This window comes from Heterocephalus glaber, unplaced genomic scaffold (assembly GCF_053883595.1).
Source record: "Heterocephalus glaber isolate CG9 unplaced genomic scaffold, H.glaber_assembly_v1.0 deba00001463, whole genome shotgun sequence".
NCBI lineage: Eukaryota > Metazoa > Chordata > Mammalia > Rodentia > Bathyergidae > Heterocephalus > Heterocephalus glaber.
In genome coordinates this window covers 9,975,868-10,003,481 of record NW_028258310.1, presented here as the reverse complement: position 1 = coordinate 10,003,481, position 27,614 = coordinate 9,975,868, and the positions used below count along the sequence as shown (strand labels likewise).

Below are 27,614 nucleotides of genomic sequence, written 5' to 3'. Positions count from 1 at the left end.
TCATAGCAGGCCCAGCCGGTGTAGCTATGATCTGCTTTTACACATCATGTTTCCTCCTGAAATTGCATTCCCTCACAGGTTCGCCTATTGAAAGAAAATATTGAAATGCTTTCTATCAGGACACCCATCTAAGCAACTTGGAGCTGTGACTGACTTCTAGCAGAGTAGATTGCTTATTTCTTGCTTAAGACGCTCCTCTGGCCGCCCAGCCGTGCTCTGTCTGGCTGGGACCAGACCCTTGCTGCCTGTGCAGGTGGAGGCTCTGCGAGACTTGGTCCAGGCTGAGCCCACAAGGACGCCACTGTGTCTGCTGTGAGCCCTGGAGTGCCTGATTCGGTTTCTTCTTTTCCGCATTTCTAAACTAGAGGCTTGTTAAGAGCCCTGCTTCTGTAGAGGAAACACATCGGGCGCCCTCTTCTGTGCACTCGGCTCAGTGCAGCTTTCGAAGCTCTGCCCAAGTCCCTTACCCTCCTTGTCAGAAAGGATGGAGGGTTTTCCTCTTTAATCCCAAGCACTGACCACAACTGCGCTCTTGTGTTAGGGACGTGCATGTCGCCTCCTTAGCTTGTGCAGTGCTGTGTGTGCAACAGGTTGATGTAACACCTGCAGAAGCTGCTGTTTAGGGCCTGTTGAGTGCCAGCCGTGCTCAGTGCTCCCCGCATCCTCATTGGGTTCTCATTGCAGCCTGGTAAGGTAGATATCATCATGAATCCCATTTTACAGAGGAAGGGCCTGAGGTCAACTTGCCCAAGGCCATATCACTGGAGCACACAGGTTTGCTGGGCAGGGCTTGGCCTTGGTCATATGTGGTGACACAGCGCAGCCCTGGGAGGGTCAGGATGTTGAGTGTGCAACATGTCCTGAAAGTAGGTGGTTGCAGGTTCCCTAGCTGCCTGTGAATCATGGACTTGGGGTCCAGCTGCATGTTTGCCTCAACCGGGCCAGCGCCCTCCATGACTTGGCAAGTGATGGGTGTGGCACATGGGACAGCACGGTGCTGGGCCACAGCACATCCTTAGAAGAGTCATGGTCCCTTCACATCAGCCTTGTGTCCCACCAAGGAGGAGAAATCCTTTGAGTGAAGATGCTGGGCCCACAGTGGCAGTGACCGCAGATGTGACAGTAGCCACCATTTCTCATCCCTCAGCAAATGTCAGGCAGTGTTCCATGCAGTATCTCACACCATTCTCCCCAGAGCCCCTTCAGGGAGAGAGATATCACCTGCCCTATTTGACAGTTGAAGAAACTGAGGCCCAGAGAAATTATGAAGCTTTCGAGGACGCACAGCAGTACCCGCTGGAGTACAGGCCTTCTCATGCCATGGCCTGGTCTCCCAGGTGGGCAGGCGGCACCCTCCACGGTGCCGTGTGCTGCTATTGCCTTCTTGGTGTTCTTCATAACTTTTGAAGTAAGAGTCCTGCATTTTCTTTTCCTGTAGGGCTGGGGATGGAACCCAGGGCTTCACATGCCAGGCAAGACCTTTACCATAGAGTCACTCCCCAGCCCCACACATTTTCATTTTCCTCTGGGCCCTGCAAACTTTGTAACTGCCTCTGCTGATGTAGAATACTTCTTGGGCCCTCAGTGGGAGGAGCAGGAAGCTCGTGGCATCTCCTCATACCTCCCTTTCCCTTCTCCCTTTCCTAGGCGCTGTTTGACACACAAAACGAGCTACGCACACACATCCCAAACTTCACCTTCAACCTGGGCTACTCAGGGAAATTCTTCCACACAGGTAAGTGGCCCTGTTCCCCTTGTCTCTTGCCAGGCCTCCTTCGTACCCTCATCCTCAGGGTACTGTGCCATGAACGCAGCAGGGTGCTTGTTGGCCCACACTGGGCAGACTGACCCTTCTGTGCCCCAGAGCCAGTAGCTAACAAGAGCAGTCACCACCCCGGGGGAGCTAATTTGGGATAACAGCTCTTCCCCCTGCCTCTCAGTCTTAGATGGGGCATCTGCTCTCTTGTTTCCTCCTCACTCCTACCTTTTAATATTATTTGTTATTTTTCTGCTTATAAGAGAAATCAGTTGAATTTTAAGATCATTACAGAACTACGTGGCATAGAAAGTGAAAACTCCCAGTAACTGTACCTCCCCCAGGACAATAAGCTCCTGGGTTTGCTTAGCGTTGTGGGGGTGAGGGGGTGGGGTGAGGCTGAGGCTGGAGGTCACTTGGTTCACACTTTCCTTCCTCTTTGGGCTCTCTGCAGTTCCTCCCATGGCCCTTCCAGGACCAGACAATAGGGACTGCTGACTTGGTCATCGGCAGTGACCATTCCCTCATGCTTGGGCCACAGAGAGGACAGCCTTTTTTGAACTCTAGGTGAAACCAGCAATCAAGGTGGAGCAAATATGTGCAGTAGCCCCAAAGCCAAATAGGAGCGATGCTGGTTGTCTCTCTGCATCATTGCTGTATCCTTAACCCATAGCATACTCGGGCGGTTATAGTAATAAATGTAAGATGGAGGGTTAAGCATCTTGTACATACACAAAGAGCTTCTGCACACCAGTAGGTAAAAGACAGTAACCCAGTCTGGATCCTGGACTAGGATCATAGCAGGCACAGGAGGAGTACAGGAAACCCTTGAGATTGGTGTGCACCCTAACCAAGGGCTCAGAGAGGACAGTGTCTAGACCAAGGTCACTCAATAAACCAAGGGTGCATTCTAGACTGGAGCCCTGACTCTGGACAGGCTCTTGTTTCCTCCTACACTGGAGCTCAGATAACTCCCAGGCAGCTCCTGGGTGGGCCATGAGCATGCACTCCATCTCTGGCTGGGCCAGGGTACAGGGCCTCACTGGCCAGGCTGAGCGGTCTGTGTGTATTACAGGTACAGATGCCGAAGATGCTGGGGATGACCTGTTGCTGTCATATGTGAAGGAGTTCTGGTGGTTCCCCCACATGTGGAGCCACATGCAGCCCCACCTTTTCCACAACCAGTCTGTGCTGGCTGAGCAGATGGCTCTGAACAAGAAGTTCGCTGTCGTGAGTAAGATTCCCTATAGGACAGAGCCGGATGGGCCAGGGGCCTGGGTGGGGGGTCCGAGCTGCTGGCCTCTGGCCATTTTTGCAGTTCAGCAGCCTGACAGTGGCCAGGGGTGAGCTGCTTTTGTACCCTGTCTCCCGAAAGTCTCAAGACAATAGCCCCTCTTGTAGACAGGAAGCTGAGGCCCAGGAGGTCATACTAGGACTCAGACACAGAGCTTCATGTTTCCTGGACACGAGGTCTTACCTGGAGGCTGGGCTGGAAGGCCCCAGAAAGTGAGAAGAGGGGCTCAGTGGGAGGCTGGCGCTAGAGAGGCAAGCCTGGGTTCACCAGCCAATTCAAGGCGAGAGAGGCAGGAAAAGCCCTGTCCTTGTGCCTCACCATGGTGTGTGCATCCTCTGAGCTGGAGGGCACACACACTGGCCTGAGAGTTAGGAGACCTGGGTTCTAGTCCTGTCCCTGCCAGTCACTCAGTCTAAGATTTTGGGCCTCAACTTCCCCATCTGCACCGTGAGCGCTTGGACCCACTCCCCTGCTGTTGTAGACTCTGACTTTTCTCTTGTGTTCTACAAACGGGAAATAAGGCTCAAGGGGAAGAAGCTATGCTCACCCCAGCCTGGTTGTTCTCTCCCAGGAGCATGGCATCCCCACGGACATGGGGTACGCCGTGGCCCCCCACCACTCGGGCGTATACCCCGTGCATGTGCAGCTGTACGAGGCGTGGAAGCAGGTGTGGAGCATCCGCGTGACCAGCACGGAGGAGTACCCACACCTGAAGCCGGCCCGCTACCGCCGCGGCTTCATCCACAACGGCATCATGGCAAGTGGCCCAACAGCCGGTGCTGTCCCGGGGGTGGGTGGGGCAAGTTCTTCTGGCACTTCAGCCTCTGAGGATCTGGCCCGGGAAGGTGGTCCTCAGAAGGTGTTCCCTTCTGTGAGCTGGACCAGGGAGCAACATGTTTTAAAGGAGGCTCTGATGAAGACAGGGCAGGCCTTTGTTAGACTCATCTGCTCAACTGAAAGCTTCCCTTGAGCTTTTCACATGTCCCTTTTCTAGGCACCAGGCATGTAGAAGTGCACAGAACTAAGAAAGTTCTTGGCCTTGTAGGGCCGGGGATTTAGCTGAGTGGTTTCGCCGCCTGCTGGGTAAGTGCAAGGTCCCGAGTTCGATCCCTGGTACCAAAAAAAAAAAAAAAAACAAAGAAAGTTCTTGGCCTTGTAGACCTGACATTCAAGTGACAGGAGACAGACAATATACTTGAGAATGGGTAAACTGTGTCATGTCACATGGTGATAACTACTTTGGAGAGAATGAAGCAGGGAAGGGAGAGAGTGAGTCGGGTGGGCCTTTCTGGGATTAGCCACGCTGCTCTCTGTGAAGGGGCAATCAAGGCAGAGAAAACAGCAAGTGCAAAGGCCCATAGGCAGGTTTGTGCTGGGTGTGTTTGCAAACCAAGGAGGAGCCAGTGTGGCTGGAGAGGACTGAGTGAAGGACAGGTAGGAGAGGATGTCAGAGGCGTGATGGGCCAGATGGAAGGGTCACATTTTTTTGGTACTGGAGATCGAACTCAGGACCTTGCGCTTGTGAGGCAGGTGCCGGAACCACTGAGCTAAATCCCTGGCCCAGAAGGGTCACATCTTAAGAGGATTATCATCATTCCACCTGTTGTGTCGACTAGGCTGTAGGGTACAGAAGTGGGAGCAAGCAGGCTAGTTAGGAGGCTGTTGCAGTCTTCCAGAGGAGGGATGGTGCTGGCTTGGACCAGGGTGCAAAATTGGAATGTAATCATATGCTGGACTTATTAGAAGTTAGAACCAGGAGGACCTGTGACACATGGGAGTGTAGGGTGTGGAAGAAGGAGAGGAGTCAAAGATGACTCCACGGTTTTGGCCTGGAAGGATAAGTTGTTATCAGTCAAGATGGGTGTCTTAGTTACTTTCTCATTGCTGGGAAAAAATACTTGACACCTATAAGATGCAGGAGGAAAGATTTATTTCAGTCTATAGTCAGCTGGCTCCATGGCAGGGCAGCATGGCAGAGGAGAAACTGTCCATGGTGTGGCAGGCAGGAAGGTGAGCCTTCCTTCTTTTGCTTTTTATTCCATCCAGGCTACAAGCCTATTCATTGGTGCCACCCACACCCAGTGTGGGTCTTCTGTATTCAGTAAGTCCATCACCCACACCCAGAACTATGCTAAACCAATCAGTAAACTGATCCAGCATCACATACCTATAATCCAGTCACTCCCAAAGCCTCACCTTAAAGCCCATGAGGCTTTGGGGTGCATCTAGCTATAAGCCGTATCCCACCCACCCACCCACCCACTACTCCTCAGTACCAGGGACTCTGGGAAGAAGGTCCTGACAAGACAGGCCTGGCTGGGCTTCCCCAGAGCTTGGATTCCTGAGGGGAGACAGACAATAAACAGCTAAACGGTGCATGACCCTGAGTGCCCAGGCAAGGGTGTCATGATGAGGGCTTGCAGAGCTGCTTTAGGGGCCAAAGATCCTTGCTGCAAATGGTGCAAGTTTCCAGAAACAGTTTCCATGTCCCTCTGAAGCCTGCTCGTGTTGTGCGGAGAATAGTTGTGTCATATTAAACAGCAAGGGCCTGGGGTTTGCCAGGGTGGGGCAGATTTTGCTGCTGAGACTCTGGGGCCAGGGACTCCTTGGGTGGGGGCTGTGAGGCCGCCTAGGAGGCTGCCTTTCTGAGGAAATACCCAGGTCCTTCTTCTGAGGAAGAAACCGCCCACTGCTGTCCATTCCTGAGATGCCATAGCCCCTCTCCCCACCTCCCAGGTCCTCCCGAGGCAGACATGTGGCCTCTTCACACATACCATCTTCTACAACGAGTACCCTGGCGGCTCCAGTGAGCTGGACAAGATCATCAACGGAGGCGAGCTCTTCCTCACTGTGCTTCTCAACCCCGTGAGTTCTCTGCGGCATGCAGCTGGTCTGAGGAATGCCGCTGGGAGGCCTGGGTAGGGTGGCGAGACTGGCAGGAGGGTCTGGGAGTCAGGGGACCTGCCATCCCAAACCGGCAGTGTTCCTCCTCCACGAGATCTGGACTAAAGAACCAGAACTTGCTTTTTCTTTCTTTTTGTGCATGTTCTCTTTCCAGTCTTTGTGTATGCGTCTGTACATGTACACCCACATTCAACACATACATATATGACTTCTTGAGCTGCCTTTCCTTATCTGTAAACGGAAACAATTATCCATACTTTAATAATATTAGGTAAATGTCAAGTGGTTGTTATTATTTAGCTTTATGGGCTGAGTACTCCTTTCCTTACCCACACTCTTGCCCCCTCCAGGTCTAGAAAACAAAACACAAATAGCTCCTGCATCAACCAGCCTCTCAGAGTAGGGTTGTAATGTTTGGGCTCAGTTAGATCTGGTGCATCCTGATTGTGCTCAGGCCACGGCCACACAGCAAGTCTGTGATGACCCCAGTATATCTGACACTGGTCATTGGGAGGCCCTCAGACAGGGCTAGAAGGGTCCAAGGTGGGGGTGAGGGGCTCAGATGCTGACCCAACTGCTGCTTACCTCTCTCCCTTCCCTGGAGCAGATCAGCATCTTTATGACGCACCTGTCCAACTATGGGAATGACCGCCTGGGTCTGTACACCTTTAAGCACCTGGTGCGCTTCCTGCACTCCTGGACCAACCTGCGGCTCCAGACGCTGCCTCCAGTGCAACTGGCCCAGAAATACTTCCAGATCTTTTCTGAGGAGAAGGACCCCCTCTGGCAGGTAGGGAGAGTGCAGGCTGGCACCTTGCTGTGGGTATGGAATGCCCTCCATTCACAGGCATGCACTCTAGGCCTTGACTTTCACACCTCATGTACTCTCTCAAGTGGAAACTTGGGTGCCTGTTTGCATACTACACAGGCACACTTGCTCCTGTGCACGCACATATGCCCCTGTGCATACAGACACACACCTCTCCACACAGACCTACATGCATGCACACTTACATGCACTCCTGGAAAAATAGTGTTATCCCAGTACCCAGGAGGCTGAGGCAGGAGTAATCGTGAGTTAGGGCCTGTCTAGCTACATAGTGAGACCCTGTCTCAAAAGCAAAACAAGGACCAGGGATTTAGCTCAGTGGTTTCGCTGCCTGCTGTGCAAGCGCAAGGACCTGAGTTTGATCCCCGGTACCAAAAAAAAAAAAACAAAACAAAACAAAATGGAAAAGGACATAAAAGAACTGTGGTTGTCTCTTAGATAATGTCTTAGGCCCCTTTCACTCCAGCAGCTTCTGAGCCACTGGGAGGGAACTATTGGGAGAGTTTAGGGAGACAGTTCTCAGCAAAGTCTGCTCTTGGGAGCTGTTAAAAATTGGAAGCAGGAGCTGGAATCGGTGGTGTCTCATAGTTAAGACCAAGGGTCCACAAACGATGACTCATGGGCCAAATCCAGTCCGTGGTCTGTTTGTGTAAAGTTTTTTGGGCACATGGCCATGCATATTCCTGGAAGCAGCAGAAAGCCAACACAATCTAAAGGCTGCAATGTTTACTGAACATTTACCAAACTTTGTAGGAAAAGTTTTCTGACCCTTGGTCCAGACACTGTTTGTCTGATTCAGTTTAACAAGGGCTTGTGAGTGCCTAATATGTGCCAAGCACGCAGCTGGGCATTTTGCCAGGGTTGGTTGGAGACCTGGGACTAACCAGAAATGGTCCCTGTCTGTCACACTCAGTCTGGAGGATGGGATGTGACAAGGGCACATGGAGGTATTGTGTCTAGCAGTCAGGGCTAGAAGAGCTCAGTGTCCGAGTTCAGTGGAGCCCATTTGTTGAGTTCTGGGACCTCTCTCACATTCCTTCCACTGTTGTTTTAGGACCCCTGTGAGGACAAACGCCACAAAGACATCTGGTCCAAGGAGAAGACATGTGACCGCTTCCCAAAGCTCCTCATCATTGGCCCTCAGAAAACAGGCAGGTTTCTCCACCTTTGACCCAGCCCTTCTTATGCCCTGTTGTCTGTGGGATACTGGGGACCACCTAGCCATGGTCCCACTTCCCATTCCCCCTCTCAGAAGTAGGAGTAGAGTTGTTCGAAGAGGAATTGCCTATCAGTGTGGACGTGGGAAGAGAGTGGAGGGTGAGCATGGGATTCTTGTGTTTGTCTAATCACAGCCTCAGGGAGCTTTCCTTGTGTCCCCTGGTAGTCTGAGTGTAGGTAGAGAAGGAAGCTCAGATTAGTTGCTCTGCAAGTTCCAGTTGTGCCAGGCAAAACTGGTTCAATGCAAAGTGGACTGCAGTCCATTAATCATGCCTGCCAGAGGTGCAGGATGAAGAAGTAGTGGTGTGATTGCTAATGACTTGCCATCCACATGACACTGTGAGGCACAAATGGCTACTCCCATTTTACAGGCAAGAAACTCAAGGCTCATGGAAGTGACGTGGCTTCCCATAGCTTATTTAGCTAAGAAATGCCAGTTCTAGGTCTTGAGACTTGGTTTCTGTGACCCCAAAGCTGATTCTTAATCACCAGACTTTGCAGCCTTTTTCTTCTCGTCTGGATACTCTCATTGTAGCGTATAAACCAGAGTCACATCACAGGGAGTGAATGAGGACAGGGGGAACCAGAAGAAAAGAACGTGGAGCCAGTGTTCTTGGCTCTAGAATAGTTTCACATTAGCAGAGGGAGAGTTGGAGCCCCTTTCTCTTGGGCTGCTCCCAAGTACCAGAGTGGACAGAGGCCTAGAGCTGGAAAGGATCAGCAGAAGCCTCTAGCTGTGATATTCTGCAGAGACCACAGTCAGTTGGACATGATTGTCAGAGTGCAATGATGGAAAAGATTCTGAGGTCAAGTCCTATTTAGTGATGAAGAATGCTGTGATGTCTGAAGGGGTACAGGAGCTGTTGTGTCCATAGGCAAGGTCCATACTTACTATTTCTTTGTTGTACAAATGAGGAAGCTAAGACCCAGAGAAGGGAAAAGACTTTCCCAGGACCTCCCAGTGAATACCGGGGAGCCAGGCCCAGAACCCAAACTCCATCTTTTTGTTTGGGGGTGGGCTGTGGTCCTCAGTGCCTTCCCTCCTCCAGGCACCACGGCCCTCTACTTATTCCTGGGAATGCATCCGGACCTAAGCAGCAACTACCCCAGCTCAGAGACCTTTGAGGAGATCCAGTTTTTTAACGGCCACAACTATCACAAAGGCATCGACTGGTGAGTGGGCCTCTGTCCACAGTAGGACAGGAAGGCCATCATGGAGCCACACAGGGAGGTCACTGTGGACACAGAAGGAAGCAGCTGCTGCTTGCTCACACGCAGCTAAAGTTCCTGTAAACAGGGACAAGGAGCAGTGACCCTTGAATCATGCTGGGAGGATGTTGTCACAGACAGGGCACTCAGAGGAGAAGTCCTTCGCCCCTTTGCATTATTGCCCAGGTCACAGACTGCTGAAGTCGGAGTGTAGCCCCTCCCTCGCTTGCACAGAAGCATCTTGCCTCCTAGAGGAGGGGAGGGAGGATTCATGAGAGGTCCCAAGGTCTGCTGGTGACAGAGCAGGGCTGACATCCAAGTGTGCTGACTGAGAGCTGGCCCTTCCCACTGTGTGGCCAGCTGTGGAGACAGGATGTTCTTGTGTACTCTTCTGACGTGCTGGCTGGCCTTCAGGGCTCCTGGACAAGTGGTTACAGTCATGGCTTCCCACCAGAACCTTCCACAGTGGTTACTTCTAGTGTTAGGGGAGGCAGCATGCATGGTTTTACCCTCCAGTTTTTCAATTTGCATCTTTCCCTACTATTACCTTTTAAAATTTTGTATGTACACGTGTTAACATTATTTGTCATGGTTATGTTAACAGATTATCTAGGTGGAGGAAGTATGGGCTATTTAAAAAATATTTTTCTGTGTGCATTTCTCTTATTTACCTATCATTTCTCTACACATCTGTCTGTCTTGCCTGTGTATCTGTCCATCCATCCATCCTCTATTATCTCTGACATGTCTGGTCTCTTACCTAAAACATCTTGTGGCCAAAGAGATTGTTGGAAGCCAGTGCTTTCTGAATTTGGAAAGGTAAGGTAGTGCAAAGCCATGTACTTAACTTTTTCACCAGAGCCTGGGGCAGCACCTACCTGCAGTACATTAGCAGGTCTGTAGCAAAGTGTGTGAATATTTATTTATACCAGATAAGATAAAGAAGTTGAGCTTTGCACCAAATGGCTTTGTTATAAGCTTAGGAAGTAAAGCTTTTGCTTTTTGAGCTTTCTCAAGTTAGGTATTACAAACAAAAAAGATTTGAAAGAAGCAGACAGGACAATCCTTGGCCCCATACCCAAGATTCTGATTTTGTAGGGAGGCATAGGAACCTACCAAGTCCCTGGTGACTGTTAAAGGGTCCTGGTGACCAATGTGGAGAAACTCCATGTCACAGGACTTCATTAGGGTATGTTCTGCTTCCCATGGGCCCTCAAAGTTACATCCTGGCTTTATGTGAGTAGGTGGCCCAGGAGAGTCTGGACAGTTCATTTAGTTTTCGGAGCGGTCCTTAGTGTAGAGGTGGTCATCACTCGGGGGGGCGGTGTGAGACCTTGGTTTGGAAAGCTCTTCCCTTAGCACCCTGGGGAGGGGGCATCTGTGGCAGGAGGGGACCCTCCCCTTTGTCAGTGCAGATCTGGAGAGCACCATTGCCCGCAAGGAAAGCAAGCCTGCCCTCTAGAGGCAGCAGAGGGCGCTTCCCCGGCCAGGGTGGGGGGCTGGGGGATCGGAGAGCTGCTGAGCCCCGACGTGCCCCCTAGGGCAGAGATGAGCCTGCAGGTTTAGGTGCAGAGCATCAGACTGGTGGGATCTGAGGTTAGGCTGGAACACTACCACTCTTCTCCGTGCCCCACAACCCACACCACACCTCGAGTCTCAGATCCTCCTGACCCCACAGCCTCCACTGGAAAGGGACGAATTCGGCATAGGGAGTTGACCAAGTAGCTGTTCCCTCGAGTGCCGCTGGGGGGAGACCTGCTCTGGCTGGAACAGCTTGCCCTGCTTTCTGAGGAAGCGCAGCCCCTGCACCGTGTCCATGGCTCTGCCCCGCTGGGCATCGCCTGAGCGTCCTACTTTGGCCTCCCATAGGTACATGGAGTTCTTCCCCATCCCCTCCAACACCACCTCTGACTTCTACTTTGAGAAGAGCGCCAACTACTTTGATTCTGAAGTGGCGCCCCGGCGGGCAGCTGCCCTGTTGCCCAAGGCCAAGATTCTCACCATCCTCATTAACCCCGCGGACCGGGCCTATTCTTGGTACCAGGTGAGCAGGGGTGGGCTGAGGCCCTGAGTGCAGGATGCGGTCTCCGTCTGACACTCAGTCACTCAGCGATGCTAAGAAAACACCTGCTCAGGTGGCCCTGGGCCAGGTAACTGGAGTGAGGTGACAGGTGAGTCCTGCCACCCCAGCACGTCCATCCTGGCATGGATGCAGAATGCCAGCCACAGCTAACTGCTCAGCTCTAGCTTCATGTGGGGTCCCACCTGTGATCCTGGCACCCACAGGAGGTGGAGGCCAGGAGACCTTGGGGCAGCTTGGCCTAGGAATCTGGGCTCATGCTGATTTCCCCAAGGGCCACAGCATGGGTGGAAATGGGAACTTGGAGGAGGCCAGGACACAGGACCTGCTGTTCTGAGTAGGGGGCACCAACACCTGGCCCACTTGAGGGATGGATCTTTGTCCCTCCTTGAGGTAGATGAGCTAGAACTTCTGTTTCTGTGACCTGATTTAATTTCTTTTCTTTTTCTTTTGTTTCTTCTTGCTGTTTTGTGGGGGGGGGTTTGTTTTTCCTTTTTTTTTTTTTGTTTTTGAGACAGGGTCTTAAACTATGTAGTTCAGGCTGGCCTTCCAACTCACTAGTCCATGCTAGCCTTGAACTCTCGGTGATCCTCCTGCCTCACCCTCCATGGTGCCAGGATTACAGGTTTGCGCCACCATGCCTGGCCTAATTTAGTTTCTTCTGAGTGCTCCTTACTGTGCTCACAGGGATGCTGGCAGCCTGTTGTGGGTGCCTGGGGCCTGAGTCCCTTGTAGGGAGCAGGGAAAGGGGACGTTACTAGAACCTCTGCAGTAAGTCCTAGTCTCCTGCGAGCCACGGCAGCACACGATAAATTGCAGGAAAGGTAGAAAAATGAGACTACGAGAGGAAGCTGAGCTTTGAGTCTGATCAGTGTTGCTCTGGGCAGCAAAGATGAAAGCCCCCAGCTTACCGCACCTTTTATTCAGTACATGGGGAGAAACAAATGTAGCAAGTGGAATGGAGTTCAGTACTTCACATTGGGATAAACAAGGTGTAACAAAAGACTGGGGGTGGGCAGTGGAAATCTAAGAACAATGAGGAGCTATGCAGATGAAGATTTGGTTCCTCCCAGGGTGTCTCCCCCAGGTGTGGTCTTGTCCTGGATCACCAGATCCTTGAGGTCTCAGTTGTGAGGAGAGGCCAAAATGGAATTATGTCTTGGAATGCCATAGCTGGCCTATAGGCAGGAGAACTAGGCCTAATCAAATGGTTTTTTCCAGGGCTGGGGATTTAGCTTAGTGGTTCCACTGCCTGCCTTGCAAGCACAAGGTCCTGAGTTCAATCCCCAGTACCAAAAACAAAAACAAAAAAAATGGTTTTTCCCTAAAATTATGTAGCATTGCTCCTCACAGTCCCCCCCCCCCTTTTTGCGGTACTGGGGATTGAACTCAAGACCTCTGGACCTTGTACTTGTGAAGCAGGCACGGTGCCACTGAACTAAATCCCTGGCTCCGAGTCCCTCTTTTGCCTCCCAGCCCTCTCACGCCACACTGCAGAAGTGGTGCAGAAGTGGCCCTGGTGCCTAAGGCCAGGACCCTGACCACTCTTGTCAAGCCAGCAAGCCAGGCCTGCTCTTGGTGTCAGGGGACTCCTGGGTCTGAGTGCATGGTGGCTGGGACAGTACCACCCATCCTGGCTGGGAAGGCCTCTTCTATAGCTCACTGCCATCCTTTGAGACCCTGCACTTGGGTGCTGGGAAGGAAGCAGCCTTGGGAACTCAGTGTCCCCCGAAGTGCCAGCAACTACAGTCCTCCTTGCTCCTGTCCCTTGAGACCCTTCTCCTCCCAAGTCTGAGGGGGAGGCCTTCTCTTCCTCTTGTTCCCCAGGACTTTTGTTTATGTCCTAGTGTCCATTTCCCTTGTGGGCTTTGTCTCTGTAGAAAAACCCAGAACACTGCAGGGTGCCTCTCTTCACATTCTGCCACGTGTTCACCTCCTGCTTTTGTGGGAGACAGATAGGGGCTTCAAGCAGCTGTCAAGGCAGTCCCCTGGTCTATGCTGATGACAGTGCTCCTGGTTGGCCCCTTACTGCAGCTTCACAGCAGTTTCCTCTAAGGCAAAGGGTGTGTGTGTGTGTGTGTGTTCCTTTCACACCGATGAGAAGACCAGGACTCAGCAAGTTTCATGTGGTGGGCTTTTGAATCCGGGTCTTCTAACTTTAAGAGCTATTCTTTCTCCTTTCCATGATCAAGGTGGGTTAGGGAGATAAGAAAGGAGACCCATTCCTACCAGAGAACCCAGGAGGGAACTGGAAGGAGAGGAAGGGCAGCTGTCTGTCTTGGAAATGAGGTCCAGAGGATGAGGGCTTCCTGCCCTGGGCCGTGGTGGCCCTCAGTGGGGCCCAGGGGTCGGCCTGGGAGGGGCACCATATACCTCTTGGGCACATCCCCAGGCTCGGTATGATTTCTTTTTCCTGCGCTGGGGATCAAACCCAGGGCCTTCACACTGAGCTATATCTACAGTGCATTTTTAATTTAAGTTTTTTCCCTGAGTCACTAAATTGCCCAGGCTGGGCCTGAACGTGCGATCCTCCTTCCTCAGCCTCAGCCACCCAGAGCGGGATTATAGGCGTGCAGCACCATGCCTAGCCAGGAGCTGGACTCTGAGAATCCTGCAGCTGCTAATGGCCCACAGCATTACTTTTGGTGATTCAGACTCTGTATTTCTCCCTTTACAGTGTTTCCCAATCTGTCTGATTTCCATAAAGGACAATGCTCAGTTTGGGGGAAGTGACTCCTATTTTCTTTCTTTCTTTCTTTCTTTCTTTCTTTCTTTCTTTCTTTCTTTCTTTCTTTCTTTCTTTCTTTCTTTCTTTTTCTTCCTTCCTTCCTTCCTTCCTTCTTTCCTTTCCTTTCCTTTCTTTCCTTTCTTTCTTTCTGTTACTGGGGATCGAGCTCAGGACCTTGTACTTGCCAGGCAGGCACTGTGCTGCTGAGCTAAATCCCCAGCTCTCCTTTGTCATTTCTAAGACAGCCAAGCCCTGTTTCTAACAAAGAGACTGCAAACTTTAGAGTCGGGCCCAGGGAAGACGTTTGATGGAGTTTGGGAGAGTTGCTTTTTTTTTTTTTTTTTTTTTTTTTAATTTAATATACAGAGAGAAAAAGAGGGAGAGAAAAATGAACAAGTCATCCCAAGTATGGATAAAACATTATTCCTAAGGCACGTGGCAGTCTTTGAAAACACAGAAGCTCTAGCCAACTTAAATTATTTGTTGTTTTTCCTCTCTCAGTCCACAAAACTATACAGGGACTCAAATGTTGTGTTGCATATAGATCTTCCAAGTAATTCCTCAGTGCACACCGCTGTGTTAGCTGGACGCGCAATTATTTTTTTCCTCTGTTTCCAGGCGAGATCCTAAATGTGGTTAGTTAGTTGCTCAAAGTCTCTCTTTTAAAATACCCTTGGAATTCAATTACAGATAATTTCTTTTTAAAAGAAATCGTGGGGCTGGGGGGTGGCGCAAGTCATTAGAAAAGGTTGGTGAGAGTCGTTTGTGAGGGGCTGTGGGGCTCGTGGCTCTCCAGGTTGCCAGGCACAGAAGTTAAGACGGACGTCACAGTTGGCAGGGTAGGGCTCGTCAAGTCTTTGAGCATGCTGGGTGTGCTGGAGGGCCTGAGTGAGGTGCTGGAGAGCTCCGAGGCAGGCCCCGAGGGCGTCCCAGTCTGCAGCACGCATCGCATCTGTCGTCTTGTCTTGTCAACACGCGTGTTTTCCTGCCGTAAGAGGTTGCGCCTGAACTTGGCCTGGGCGTTCTGAAACCAGACCTGGAGGACCCGCTTGGTGAGGCCTGTCTTTTGCGCGAGCTGTTTCAAGTCCTTGGCGTCAGGGTTGTGATTAATGGCAAAGTAAGACTTCATGGTCCGAAGCTGGTAGTGCTTGAAGGAGGTGCGCATGCGTTTCATCTTCTGGCTGCTCAAGTAGGGCTGGTCGCTGTCCAAGTGCTCCGTCCGTGTCGTCGTTCTCGTTGCAGCTCAGCGCAGCATTGTTGGCTGCCAGATCCCCGCCCCCCGCCTCCGGGCCGCGGCTCCTGCACTTCCTCGGCTGCCCCTTCTGCACAGTGCCCACGCCATTATAGTAGGGAAGCCCCAGCGGATTGGCCCCCGCTGCACCCAGCCTTGCACTCTTGGCTGCAGCGGCCGCAGCCATTGCCACGGCTGCTGCCACGTTGACATGGTTGAAGTGGGCAGGGTACTCACCCTGGAGCAGCGCCTTGACGTGCAAGCGGCAGTAGACCAGGCTGTCCTTCATGCCGAAGTGATCGCCCGTGGTCAGCATCTTGTTACACGTGGTGCATGTGAAGCAGTTGAGGTGATAAACCAAGTCCCGAGCACACATCACCATCTCCAAGGCTGAGATGCCCAGGTGGCAGCAGGCACATCGGTGAACAGAGAACCGCCTGTATTAGTCTTCCTTGTAGTAGATGCTGCTATCCTTGCTGAAACAGGTGAGCTCCGACTCCAGGTTGAGCTTGCACCCGCAGCACTTCAGGCAGCGCATGTGCCACTGCTTGTCCACAGCCAGCAGGTGGTAGCGGTCGGAGATCTTGCCCCTGCAGCCGGCACACAGCGCTGCATGGTCACTGCTGATGGATGGCATGGTCGTCTCCGTGTCACTGCGGTTGATGGCGGAGCTGATGGCAGGAGCCTCACTCTTGGCCCTGCGGTCCATCTCGTCTATGATCCTGTGCACCTCGGCCCCGACAGACTGTGGAACAGCATTGCGGCAGGACCGGCGGGGCCGGGGCTGCAGCTCCTCAGAGGAAGGGCTCGTCCCCTGCCTCAGCTGCCTGGAGCTCCCGGCGCTAACGGGCCAAGTGCATCGCCACCTTGGCCCTGCCCGAGCTCGGCTGCGCCCCCAGGCTGGGCTTCGGGCCCTGGGAGCCCGCCGGCCAGGACGCCTCCTGCCGAGTCATAGGGACAGCTACATCGGGGCACCTGGGCAGCAGTGCCAAAGCCAGGGTAATGAGGTATGGGGCGGGGGGGGTGGTGGTAGTCAGGAGACGAGGGCAGAGGTTGGCGCCCACTGCAGGCGCTTTCACGCGCCATCATCGCCCGGCTTTGGCACCCAGGGCGCAAAGCAGGGGCGCAAACTCTGCCCCAGGCAGCGATGGCTGCGGTCAGGGTTCACCCAGGAATGGCCAGGTGCTGGCTGTGCCTGGACCCCTCCTCTCCCTAGGGTGTGCCCCCAGCCCTAGGCGACCCTTTTGGGCACTGAGTCGGTGACTGGAGTAAGGGTTTCTCCGAAGCCAGCGAGCTGAGCCGAGCCACCCAAGTTGCTTATTTTTATTGCATTTATTGATGGTTATCTTCCATAACCATGATGATAGATGATTCTATTTATTCTATATATTTTTTTAAAATAGTTTTCTATTTGGGGAAATGTTGTCGAGTTTTCTCCACATGAATTGATGTGGAAAGAAAGGTGAGTTAGTGTGAGAGAAAGAAGATTGACATTGGCAGGTATCGGTCTGTGGTCAGGCAGGAACCTCAGCAAGGCTGTGTGAGTGACCAGTACTGGGAACCCTGGCCAGTCCGATTCCATCTTGCGGTAATGGGAACATTGGAGCTCTGGGGCCAGTGACCCCCTGAGGGCTGGCAGTAATTGGGGCTTGAGCCAGGACTGCGGCACAGGGCCAGGCTCTTCCTGGCTGCAGTCCCACTTCGCCTATTCCTTTGTGCTCTGTGTGACATGCCCACCTCTCCCCTTGCCCGCAGCACCAGCGTGCCCACGATGACCCCGTGGCCCTGAAGTACACCTTCCATGAGGTGATCACAGCTGGACCTGATGCATCCTCGAAGCTGCATGCCCTCCAGAGCCGTTGCCTGGTCCCTGGCTGGTATGCTGCCCACATCGAGCGCTGGCTCAGTGCCTTCCACGCCAACCAGGTAGGCCTGCCAGGCCCTGGGCGGGCACACTCAGCCTGAGGGGCTCAGAAGCCCCGGGTGGGCTTGGGGAGGCTGGGGCGTGGTGATGGGAGAACAAGGTGGAGAGAGCAGGGGCCAGATCCCGGGAGGTCTTCTGGAGAAACCCTTTGGAGTCTGGACCAGGGGTCAAGTGCAGGCTGGAAGCTCGGCGAGGGCTGGAACAGGGATATTGTGGATGACATAGGCTCAGGGAGTGAGACCACAGAAGATGGAGACTCGAGCCTGGACACTTGCTGTTCAGAGGTAGAACAGGAAGCTGACTCTGGAAAGCACCGGGCCCCACATTCGCATCCAGGCCCCTCCTGCTGCTGAGGCTGCTGCAGTGGCAGGTCCAGACAGGCTCTCTCCCTTTCCTTCTTTCCAGATTCTGGTCTTGGACGGCAAACTGCTGCGAACAGAACCTGCCAAAGTGATGGACACAGTGCAGAAATTCCTGGGGGTGACCAACACCATCGACTACCACAAAACCTTGGCGTAAGGATTGCACTGGCCTTCAACAGGGGAACTTCCCTGATCAGGCATCTGTGCCAAAAAAACAAAGGCTTGAACAACTGTGGGAGAAACAGTTACTTAGAGTCAGCAAGGGAAGTGAGGACAGCACTTCCCTCATGGCTGTTTGGTAGTAAAGGATTGGTTCCACAGTACTGGTTGCAAACTGAGTTGAACGAGAACAGAATCAAATTCAATGGTTTGATGTGGTTCTCATCCAATTCGGTTTGCAACCAGAATCATGGAGAGAACTGAGTTTGTGAACTGAGGTACCACTGTATTAATTTGGGTTAAGTCTTATTAGTAAAGATATCAACTAAGAAGACGGGAGGTAGCCTGGCACTGGTCCTGGCCTGTCATCCCAGCACTCTGAGAAGCTGAGGCAGGGAGATCACAGGTTTGAGCCCAGCCTGGGAAACTTACTGACTTAGTGAGATCCTCAAAGAGAGGAGGGGGAAAGAGGACTATTCCTTAGTGCAAAGGCTCCAGGTTTAATGCCCTATATTGCAAAAAAAAAGTGTGTGTGGAGGGGAGGTGTTGACAGATGAGTCTGTTTCTTGAATCAGCCCTCCCTGAAGTTCTTTTCAGTTCAGTTTAACCTGAGCTGCACATCTTCAGAGGTTTTTTTTTTAATGTAAGTCAGACCAGCAACGAGCAGCCCCCATTAACCAGAGGTATTCCTAGCATTAGACTTTGACTTAAAATATAATTTCAGGAGAAGGAAACTAGAAATATTTTGTCAGAGCTGGTGCAGGTGCGTTGGGGAGGCCTTCGGGGTGGGGGATAAGTGCCGGCCTGCATTCCAGGGGCTGGGTGCTGTGTTCAGACAAGGGGATGGGACGAACTCCGAGGGAGGAGGGGTCCCCAGAGAAGAGGAATCGAGTTGCCCTCTTTGCTGCTTTCCTGCAAAGCTTGCAGCAAGAATGTTCCCTCCTCACAGTGCTGGAAGCTGAAGGTAGAGAAAGGAGAGCAAAAAGGGGAAGGCAGAAAGGGGCAAGAGGTGAAAATCCACCCCTTCCCCTCGAGCAGAAAAGGGCAGCATCACAGCTCAGGCTTCGATGTCAGATGCCTGGAGTCTGACCCCACATCCATCACTTAGCCCTGTGACATTGGATGATTCCCTGAGCTTGGGAGCTTCACTTTCCTCCTGTGTGAATTAGGGAAGAGGAGAATAATTCCCACTGCCTGGGTTCACTGAATTGGGTGACAGCACATGCGTGGAGCTCCTGGCTCAGTGCTCGGCATGTACTAAGTGCTAGTTACAGTAGCTGCTGTTGTTGTCTTCATCACCATCATCTGTGCCAACCCTGTGGCCCTTTCAGAAACCCCTGACTCCCTCACCTGCTCCGAGTACCCAGCACTTCCTGCTCGGGACTCTTACGGTGCCTATGCTGGGCCAAGTTCTGATGCTGGGGCCTCCTGTCCTAGGGCCCACTTCCAAACTCATCTCCCAAAAATGCCCTTGAAGGCAGCGTGGTGTTGTGCATGGAAGGCAGTCTTGCTCTGTCCTTTCTGAAGTTTACTCCAAAATACAAAACTTCCACACTGAAGTGCAGGTACAAATACCTTTGCATTTCTTGTTAAGATACAACTTATTAAAAAAGACCCCCCCCCAACGCCTTCCCCCCCCACACCCTGTTGTCACTTGAAGTCAGCTTAATAAAGAAAGCTTTTTGGATTTTAAAAAAATGCAGCTCAGCACTGTGTTAGAAACTCTCCAGCAACAGCTTCCAGGTTCGCATGGATGGGCAGGTGTCCATGTTACAGATTTCGGGGAGTGGGGGGAATGCGGGTGGCTAGCTCGAGAAGACTCGGTATGTGTGGGAGCTGCCCTTGGCTGGCAGGAAGGGCAGGTGAGTTTAGTGTAGCCCAGGGGAAAAACTGGGCCAAGAAACAGCAAACAGCCCCACAGTCAGCGTGGGTTCTGGACGTGTGCAGAGTGGTGGGCTCCGGAGCTCCTGGGTGCTGCTGCTCCTGGACATAGCCTTGGTGGAGGGCGGCTAGGCGGGGCTGGCTCTCATCCACAGGTTTCCCCCACTGCCACAGGTTTGATCCAAAGAAAGGATTTTGGTGCCAGCTGCTTGAAGGAGGAAAAACCAAGTGTCTGGGCAAAAGCAAGGGCCGGAAATACCCAGAGATGGACCTGGACGTAAGTGGTGGATCCAGTGCCCGTGGCAGCTGGACGAGTGGGAGGGGCCAAGCATGGGGCAGAGCAGGCCAGCGTCCAGTACCCTGGCCCTTCACGGGGGGCTGTGCTGTGGGTTCTGAGGACGAAGCAGGTGTGTGCCCTGCATTTCGAACCCCTGGCCGGGGGAGATGAGCTGCCCCACAGGTGAGAGTGTGCCGCAGAGAGCATGGTGCAGCAAGGGGGCATGAGTGTCAAGACACTCAGCACAAGGTGGCCTCAGAGGCTGGAGGGACAAAGAAGCTTCTCTGGGGAGAGGCAAGGTCTCTGGAGTCAGGATTTGGACCAGTGGAATGGAAGGTTAGGCCATTCTTAGAGGACAGCCAGTCCAATAGCAGACAGGGAAGGTCACAGATGGCATCTTGTTATGTTTCCTGATTCTATTTGCCTCTGTTTTTTTTTTCTTAGACAGGGTCTTGCTGTGTAGTTCAGGCTGGCCTTGAGCTGACTATATAGCTCAGGAAGGCCTCAAACTTGCAGCAATCCTCCTGCCTCAGCCTCCTAAGTCCTGTGATCACAGGTATTCACCACGCCTGGCTTGCCTCTGGTTTTGATAAATGCACCTCTCTCTCTGTCACAAGAGTTTTGACCTTGTGAGCTCTATTTTGGTGCTCTGCCTATACAGGAGTTTTCTTTGGAGGCTATTCTTTAGGAGAGGATTCTGAATAAATAAGTAGTACATGGCACAGTGCCAGCAGAATGGCCCTGTTAGAGGGGCCAGCAGCTGGGGCCTCCTGTCCCCTGACCTGTCCTTTCTTCCTGTTGCAGTCCCGAGCCTTCCTGAAGGACTACTACCGGGACCACAATGTTGAGCTTTCCAAGCTGCTGTACAAGATGGGCCAGACGTTGCCTACCTGGCTGCGGGAGGACCTCCAGAACACCAGGTAGCCATGGCCACCACTGCCAGACTGAACTCTTGTGACAGCAGGGATGTCCCGCCATGTGCTGAGCCAGACTGACCTGCGGAGAGGGAGTGGGCCGGGCTGGCCAGGCACTTACGAGCAATACTCTGCTGAGGCCCATGCAGGGCCGGAAGAAGTGAGGCAGGTCCACAAGCGCCTCAGAGCCTCCACTGCTGGGTCTGTGGCCTACTGGATCTCCCCAGCACCAGAGGTCCACTCCGTTCACAGCCTCCCGGGCAAAGGCCACTTCCTGTTGGTGGAAGGCCACTTCTTGGTGGGAGGGAGTCCACGAGACTCTTTCCTGTCCCTCACTGTGTTCTACCAACCACACCCTCTTTTTCATCCCCTTCCCTGCTCTAGCAGGGTATCCCCTCAGTATTAGCTGCCATATTTTCCCTGTCCTCCAGACAGTAAGGGAGAAGAGCCCAGCTGGGTCTTTTGCCAAACCAGGGAGAAAGACTGGACATTTCCCTGAGTGTTTTGAGCCAAGGCCTTCACAGGAGTCAGCTGGGTGCCAGGGGTGGTCCTTAGGTGGACATGAGGGTGGCCACCTTGAGAGAACGCTGCACCTCCATGTTTGGTTTAATACCTTCCCATCTCACCTTCCCTTTTGGGGAAAGAATCTCTGGTCCCAAGTTTCTACCCAGTCCTCAAGGCCTCTTCCAAGGCCAGGGGCACTGCCATGCCATTTGGGTGCAGAGACTCAGGCCTTGGTCTCACCCCGGTCCTTCCCTGGGGTGTGACATGTGTGGTGTTTCCTGTGGTAAAGGGCTGAGGTGGGTCAGGAATCTGTAGTACATATGTCCCATGTGCATCCATCACCCTACCCACCGCCTCGGCGGCAGACACGCAGAGCTGCTGAGACTGCCACCTGCTGCTCGGCCCACCGGACCTGCGGCCGAAGGTTCCCAGAGACCCCTTAACCTCTCAAATACTAAGAAGCTAAAGTATTTTAATATTTTTTTTTTCTTGGTGCCAGAGTTCATACCCTGGGTGCTGGGGTCGCACTGTGTTACATATATATATATATATATATAATGTGTATATATATATATTCTATTTTTTTGGTTGGGTTTGTTTTTAATTCAGTCTTATACAATGGTGGTAAGCCCCAGGATCAAGGACGTCATATCTTAGTGCTAGAGAATGAGCTCTGAGGGAAGGAGGCTATGTCTTCCATGTTTCTGGGCCTCGTGGAGACAGCATGGGTGTGCCCAGGGAGAGAGGTCTCTGTTCCCTCTCCCAAGTGCCACAGCTGTCTGGGGCCACCCCAGGGAAACAGGCAGTGACACATACAGGGAAGACCAGCCCTCTCCAAGAAGTCTGGCTTCATGGGGCCCAGTGGCCCTGGGGGAATTTGGGCCAAAGGAAGTAGCTGGGGCTAGGGTGGAGGAGCTGGTCCAGCTGGCCTGTCCCTCTCCCCTCACATGGTGCTAGGTTGGGGGCTGCCCTGGGAGTGGGGTGCCCCTGGGACCCACAGAGCTGTCTCCAGACCTTTGCAGACTTGGGACCTCTCAACTAGTTTCTGCTTGGTTTTTGCTCCTGCCCTCTTTTAACAATGTGAAGTGTCTGAGGCTGGGGTGCCTCCCAGCCCCCCTCAACTGCCAATTCAGCTTCCACCTGACACCCGGGAAATTCTTTTGGAGAGCCTATCTTGTTCCGGAGACTCTGGCATCTTGGGTTGGATGATCCTTCAACAGGTACAAAGCAGGTCCAGGGGGGAGGGCCCTGCTTGGCCTAGGTCACCTCTGGTGAGCAGCAGGGCTGAGAGTTGAACTCAGGGCCTCCGATTCTGAGTCCAGTGCTCTTCTTCCAATACCACACTGCCTCAGCCCGCTGTGGGACCCTACTGTGCCCGGTCACAGCTGTGGCCATTCCAGGACATGGGGACAAACCACCCCAAACAGCCAGGTGCCTTTGAGCCTTCTCATTCTCAGCGTGCGTTTGCTTCTCTGGTCCTCCCCGAGGTGCGACGACTTCCCCAGCCTGTGCTCTCAGCTGGTTCCCTCTTCTCAAGTTCCCCACTGGGCTGAAGAAGGAGGTGGATGCTCAGTGGGACCAGTGTTGCAGTGTGTAGCGAGGGCAGTTTCCCCTGGGGCCTTCAAGCCTGTGAGTCCTGGCTGATGGCCTAGCAGGAATGGAAGGCATAGTGCCTGAGGACAGGGCCACTTCCTGTCCTTCACTGCTCACAGGGGCAGCTGCAAGCTGGAGCCCAGCTCCCAGAGTGAGCAGGACTCTGTGGTGCAAGCTCTGAGCCTCCCTGCCTGCCTGCCAGTGGGGACAGTTTCCTGTGATCAGAAAGCTGGCAGCTCCCTTCCCTCTGCCCCCAGGCTCAGGTGGGCACAGGCAGGGTGGGGACCCCCCTAATAGCCGAGGAGAGAGTCTAGATTTGGACCTAGTTTCCTCTGGGGGTCTCGGGACTCAACCTGCTGCCTGTTCTGTCCGTGGAGTCACTGCTGCTCTCTCCTTTCCCACTTTTCTCCTGGGCCTAGACACAGCCAGGACTTGCAGCATGGGGGTGAGAAGCGGGGGCTCTGCTGTCCTTGGGCTCACATAGGAAACCAAAGCGCACAGGGCGGCACTGTCAGTCTTCCTTGTCCACTGAATCCATCAGCATTTGGCCAAAAAGAAAGAAAGGGCTTACCTTGTGTGGGTGACTCCACCTCCACTCTGCGTCCCCTGTACCCTTTTCTGCCCCAGGGTGGATGCCGGGCTGGGCAGAGCCACCTGCAGCTGCCTCAGTTACTCAGGATCAGTCTGATCTAAAGCGGGATGTTTTCTGAGCCCTTGCATTGGGACAGCCAGTGTTTCCGGGTCCCACAGAGGAGGGGCCACTAATTTCCAGCAAGGCACACTCCTGCCTGGACCTGCAGAGATTGGTAGCCCCAACAGTAGTGTTGGTGGGAAGAGCAGCTCCAAAAATCTCTTACCAGGCATTTGATTACAAATGCCCACTGCCCAGCATCCAGATGGAAAGTTACCAGGATTCTGCCACATTTGTATTTTTCTCTATGTGTGAATGTTTTTCAAGTTTAAAAGTAAATTGCAGACATCTTGAGACTTGCCCTTAGATACTTCTGCCCTCCTCCCCTAAGAGGTGGGGCCTGAGCCACAGCTGAGACAAACGACAGGGGTTTCCTGGCAGCATCTCCTGCTCCCCAATAACTCGCCTGGGTTTGCAATTGGATTCAACCAAGGTGCACACTTTGCATTTTGTAACTGTCTTTTAAAAATCTCTGAATGGTAAAAACTCTTCTCTCTGCCCATCTGATTTAAAAAAGACAATGCTTGTGAGGCCGGCAGGCCTGCTGTACTTAGACATCTCACATTCCAAATGTCTGTTTCCTCCTGGGGGCATTATCATTTGACCAGTTTCTTAATCCCTGTATTCTCAAAGGTGATTTTGCTGATCACACATATGAGGCAGTTCCTTCCCTCCTGTGTGGCACCTCCACTGTCACCTGTAGGAAGTGCCAAACCAGCAGAGGGCCTGGGTGGGAGCTGCAGGAGCTCAGGGGAGGGGACAGGGAGAGGCAGTATCACTCTGGGCCTGGGTGGAAAGGAGGAGGATGCAGAAGAGGGCAGGCAGAGGGTGGGGGACTGGCAGAGGGTTGGGCACTGGGTCTGTCGGGAGGAGACATCTCTGGCTCGGGAGCCTGGCTGCCCTCTGACCCTGGGCACAGGCTGCAGGGTGTGGGACCCAGCATACCCCACCGTCTCTGTTTTGTGGTCCTGGGGTTTCCTTTTCGTGGAGGCCTGTGGTCTGTGTGCACTGAAGCAGAGCCGGGTCTCTGGCTTGTGTCACGAAGGGCCTGGATGGGGAAGTACCTCCCCCAGCTATGGTGTCAGGAGAAGAGCACTGGGCCAGAGGCAGGAACTGTGAATTTTTGTCCCACCTGGGTACATTTGGTGGCTGCGTGACAGTCTTCCTCCCAGGGCCTCAGTTTCCCCACCTGTAGAATGAGTGGGCGGGGTCTAGAGCAGGGGTTTGAAAATGTCCAGGTAGGAAGTAGCTTGCTCTATTGAAGTGAAGATGGGGGTCCCGGCTCACCCCCAGGCCTTTTTCCTGGTGATGCTGTGTTCCCACTTGGCCAGCTCTGGGCTGGACACCTCACCAGCCCAGAGGGGCCGGCGGTTTTTAGCTCCCTTGGGAGACAGGTGTGGGCTTTGTGTGCAGCCATGCCAAGGGCGAGAAGGAGACTTCAGCTGAGTTTCGATCCAAGAACTTCATCCCTTTTGCTACCCCTCCTCTCCGGAGGAGGAGGAAGGTGGAGAAGGCCTCCGATGGCTGAGCTAGCTTTTCTTGCTGGCAAGAGGGCTCCTTTTGTAACTTGTGCATGAAATTCATGTGGCTTCCTGGGGAGAGGAGAGGGCTGACCAGATGGGTGGGGTACAGGGGAGTAGGAGGAGCTCCTTCCCTGGTGGGGTGAGGCTGAGGAGGGGGTGCCACCCGGCTCACCTGACAGCTCTTGAACCAGCCCTTTCGGGCTGTGTTAAAAGTGGGAACCTTCCTCCATTAATGTACAATCTTGAACTAACTGCTAATAAAGTGGGGTTCTGTTTGTACACACTGGTCCTGTCTGTCTCTCTGACCTTTTTGCAAAGCCTGCAAGTTGAGGTATTTGCATACATGGCCAAAGTCTACCTAACACACAACATGTACACACACACACACACACACACATGCGCGCACACATGTGTGCAGTGTTGGCCAAGCCTTCACTGGGTTATAGATCAAAGCCTTTTGAGACACAGCAGAGGACAGGGCAGCCATGTGGGGTCTCTCAGGTGACCAGGAGCCTTTGGCCGCGCTGGACTGTTGGAAATGCTGAGGAGAGGACTCTGAGGTGAGGGCCATTTCTGCCTCAGTGTGTTACCGTGCCTGAGGACATGTCATCATACCTTTGATCCTCAGTTTCCCTCATCTTCCGGAGGTATGGAGGGTGTTGGACTCAGAGGCCTCACCTAAAGAATTTTCTAGGCAGAATTACCCTTGTGAATTCAGTGATAAGGAGAATTCAGTGGTCAAATGACACTATGAGGAAATAGACATCCGGAATGTGGGACATCTAGTGACAGCAGGCCTGCCAGCATCTCAGACACTCATTTTGGGAAACGCAGATCCCAGGCCCTGCTCGAAGACATACAACCCTACAGATGCTGGTGGGCCTTTAGGACGCTCGCTAGTCTGTTAAGGCCCCACTTCGGGGTGCCTTGGATCAGTTTTCATGGGTTCTAATTAATGCAGAGTCTCACTGTTCCAGAAAACTTTGGGAAAAAGTAAGTGACTTGCCAGGCTTCCCAGCCTCATTAAGGGCCAGACTCAGGGTTGCCTGGGAAGGAACAGAGCCTGGCCGGGCAGAGAGGCCCTGGCCCATGGTCTGGGCCTGTCCTGAGAATCCCCTTGGGAAGCTCTAAAAATGCACACTTCTGTGCTCACCTCCCAGCCACTCATTGAGAACTGAGAAAGCACCCAGCAATGAGCACTGAACAAATTCTGATCCACGGGAAGGGAGCCCTGACTCTGGCTGCTAAGTGTGACCCAGAGCCTGTCCTATGCAGAGAGCTCCTGAGGGGTGAGGACAGGTGTGCTGGGGACACTGCTGGGCTGCCTTGGTTCCCAACACCCAACGGAGGGGACCAAGGGGTCCAGGCGGACGCCCAGAAATGCTGGTCCCTACAGCAGACCAGACCCCTCTTTGGGGTCCTGGTATAGGTCAGCGTGGCATTGCCAACAAGAATGGAGCTGGAGGCTGCATAACAGGAGCAGGCCCAGGAGACATGAGGCAGAACTGGCACCTGTGCCAGTCTTGGGGCCAGAGCACACTGAGTTTAAAGACAGCTGAGATTCTTTTTGTAAGTCACTTAATAGAAAAGCAGGTGAAGGATGAGGCTGACCAGCTCAGCAACCCCTTGTCTCCCATCTTACCCTGGAGTCCAAAGAGTCCTTGAAACACTGTAAAAACCCAGCCCAGCAGCCTGCAGAGCTCCTAGTAGGTTTAGTGAAGAAAAGCCTGTTCCTGGTCAGAGTCCACTCAGGGAGTCTGGGCGCAGGATGAATCAGGCTTCCAGGGGCAGGCAGTTTCCTTGGTGATGTTGGGGAGCATTGCAGAAGGCAGAGTGTTTCAGAACAGCAGAACGCTACTATCAACCTAGATGTCCATCAAGAGGACATCAGCTGGATATCCTCCTGAGTCCACTCACTCGAACATGTTTAAGCAGTAAAAATGATGAGCTCAATCTCTAAGTCCTCCCAGGGAAATTTCTACAACGTTGATCTGTACAGTGACCATTTATGGAAAGAGAACACTACATGCTATTTTTCCTGGGGGTTTAAATGTGTATCTCACACCAGACTAGTAGCAGAGGTTACTTCTCGAAGAGGGAGAGGGGTTTGGAAAAGGGAAAGTTTTCAGAGGGAATTTTAGTCTTGGCTGAAACTATTGTTTTGTTTTTTGTATTTTGTGACAAGGTCTCTCTATGTAATCCAGTCTGGCCTTGAACTCCCTATGTAGCCTAGGCTGCCCTCACAGTCACAGTCATCCTCCTGCCTCAGCCTCCTGAGTGCTGAAACATTTTTTTTTTTGGTACCGGGGATTGATCTCACAACCTTGTGCTTGTGAGGCAGGCACAGTGCCACTGAGCTAAATCCCCAGCCCTGAAACATCTTTTTTAAAAACCAGGGTAAAGGCCAGGGATTTAACTCAGTGGTTCCTCTGCCTGCCTCACAAGTGCAAGGTCCTGAGTTTGGTCCCCGGTACCAAAAAACCAAAACCAAAACCAGGGTGATATACTCATGTATCATTTGTGGAATAAAAGGTCTT

General features: G+C 52.9%; 1 protein-coding gene and 1 pseudogene across 7 annotated transcripts in view; one reads left to right on the top strand and one right to left on the bottom strand.

Moving 5' to 3' along the window:
• Ndst1 (N-deacetylase and N-sulfotransferase 1) overlaps positions 1-25,356 on the top strand; it is a 62,912-nt gene extending 37,556 nt beyond the window's left edge. For 5 of the 7 annotated variants that reach the window (XM_004854426.3, XM_087180578.1, XM_013075727.3 and 2 more), the window contains 12 exons: positions 1,648-1,735; positions 2,832-2,986; positions 3,622-3,807; positions 5,787-5,915; positions 6,562-6,744; positions 7,838-7,934; positions 9,051-9,174; positions 11,080-11,254; positions 17,005-17,175; positions 17,579-17,688; positions 19,750-19,852; positions 20,657-25,356. In XM_004854426.3, coding sequence (XP_004854483.1) covers positions 1,648-1,735; positions 2,832-2,986; positions 3,622-3,807; positions 5,787-5,915; positions 6,562-6,744; positions 7,838-7,934; positions 9,051-9,174; positions 11,080-11,254; positions 17,005-17,175; positions 17,579-17,688; positions 19,750-19,852; positions 20,657-20,776 — 1,641 coding nt within the window. In that variant the 3' untranslated portion in view covers positions 20,777-25,356. Of the gene's footprint in view, positions 1-1,647; positions 1,736-2,827; positions 2,991-3,621; positions 3,808-5,786; positions 5,916-6,561; positions 6,745-7,837; positions 7,935-9,050; positions 9,175-11,079; positions 11,255-17,004; positions 17,176-17,578; positions 17,689-19,749; positions 19,853-20,656 lie in introns of those variants that run through there. The other 2 variants (XM_087180579.1, XM_087180580.1) reach the window with 2 other exon arrangements.
• On the bottom strand, positions 14,603-16,008 carry LOC101724922 (LIM/homeobox protein Lhx2 pseudogene; annotated as a pseudogene).
• Positions 25,357-27,614: the final 2,258 nt, after the last annotated feature.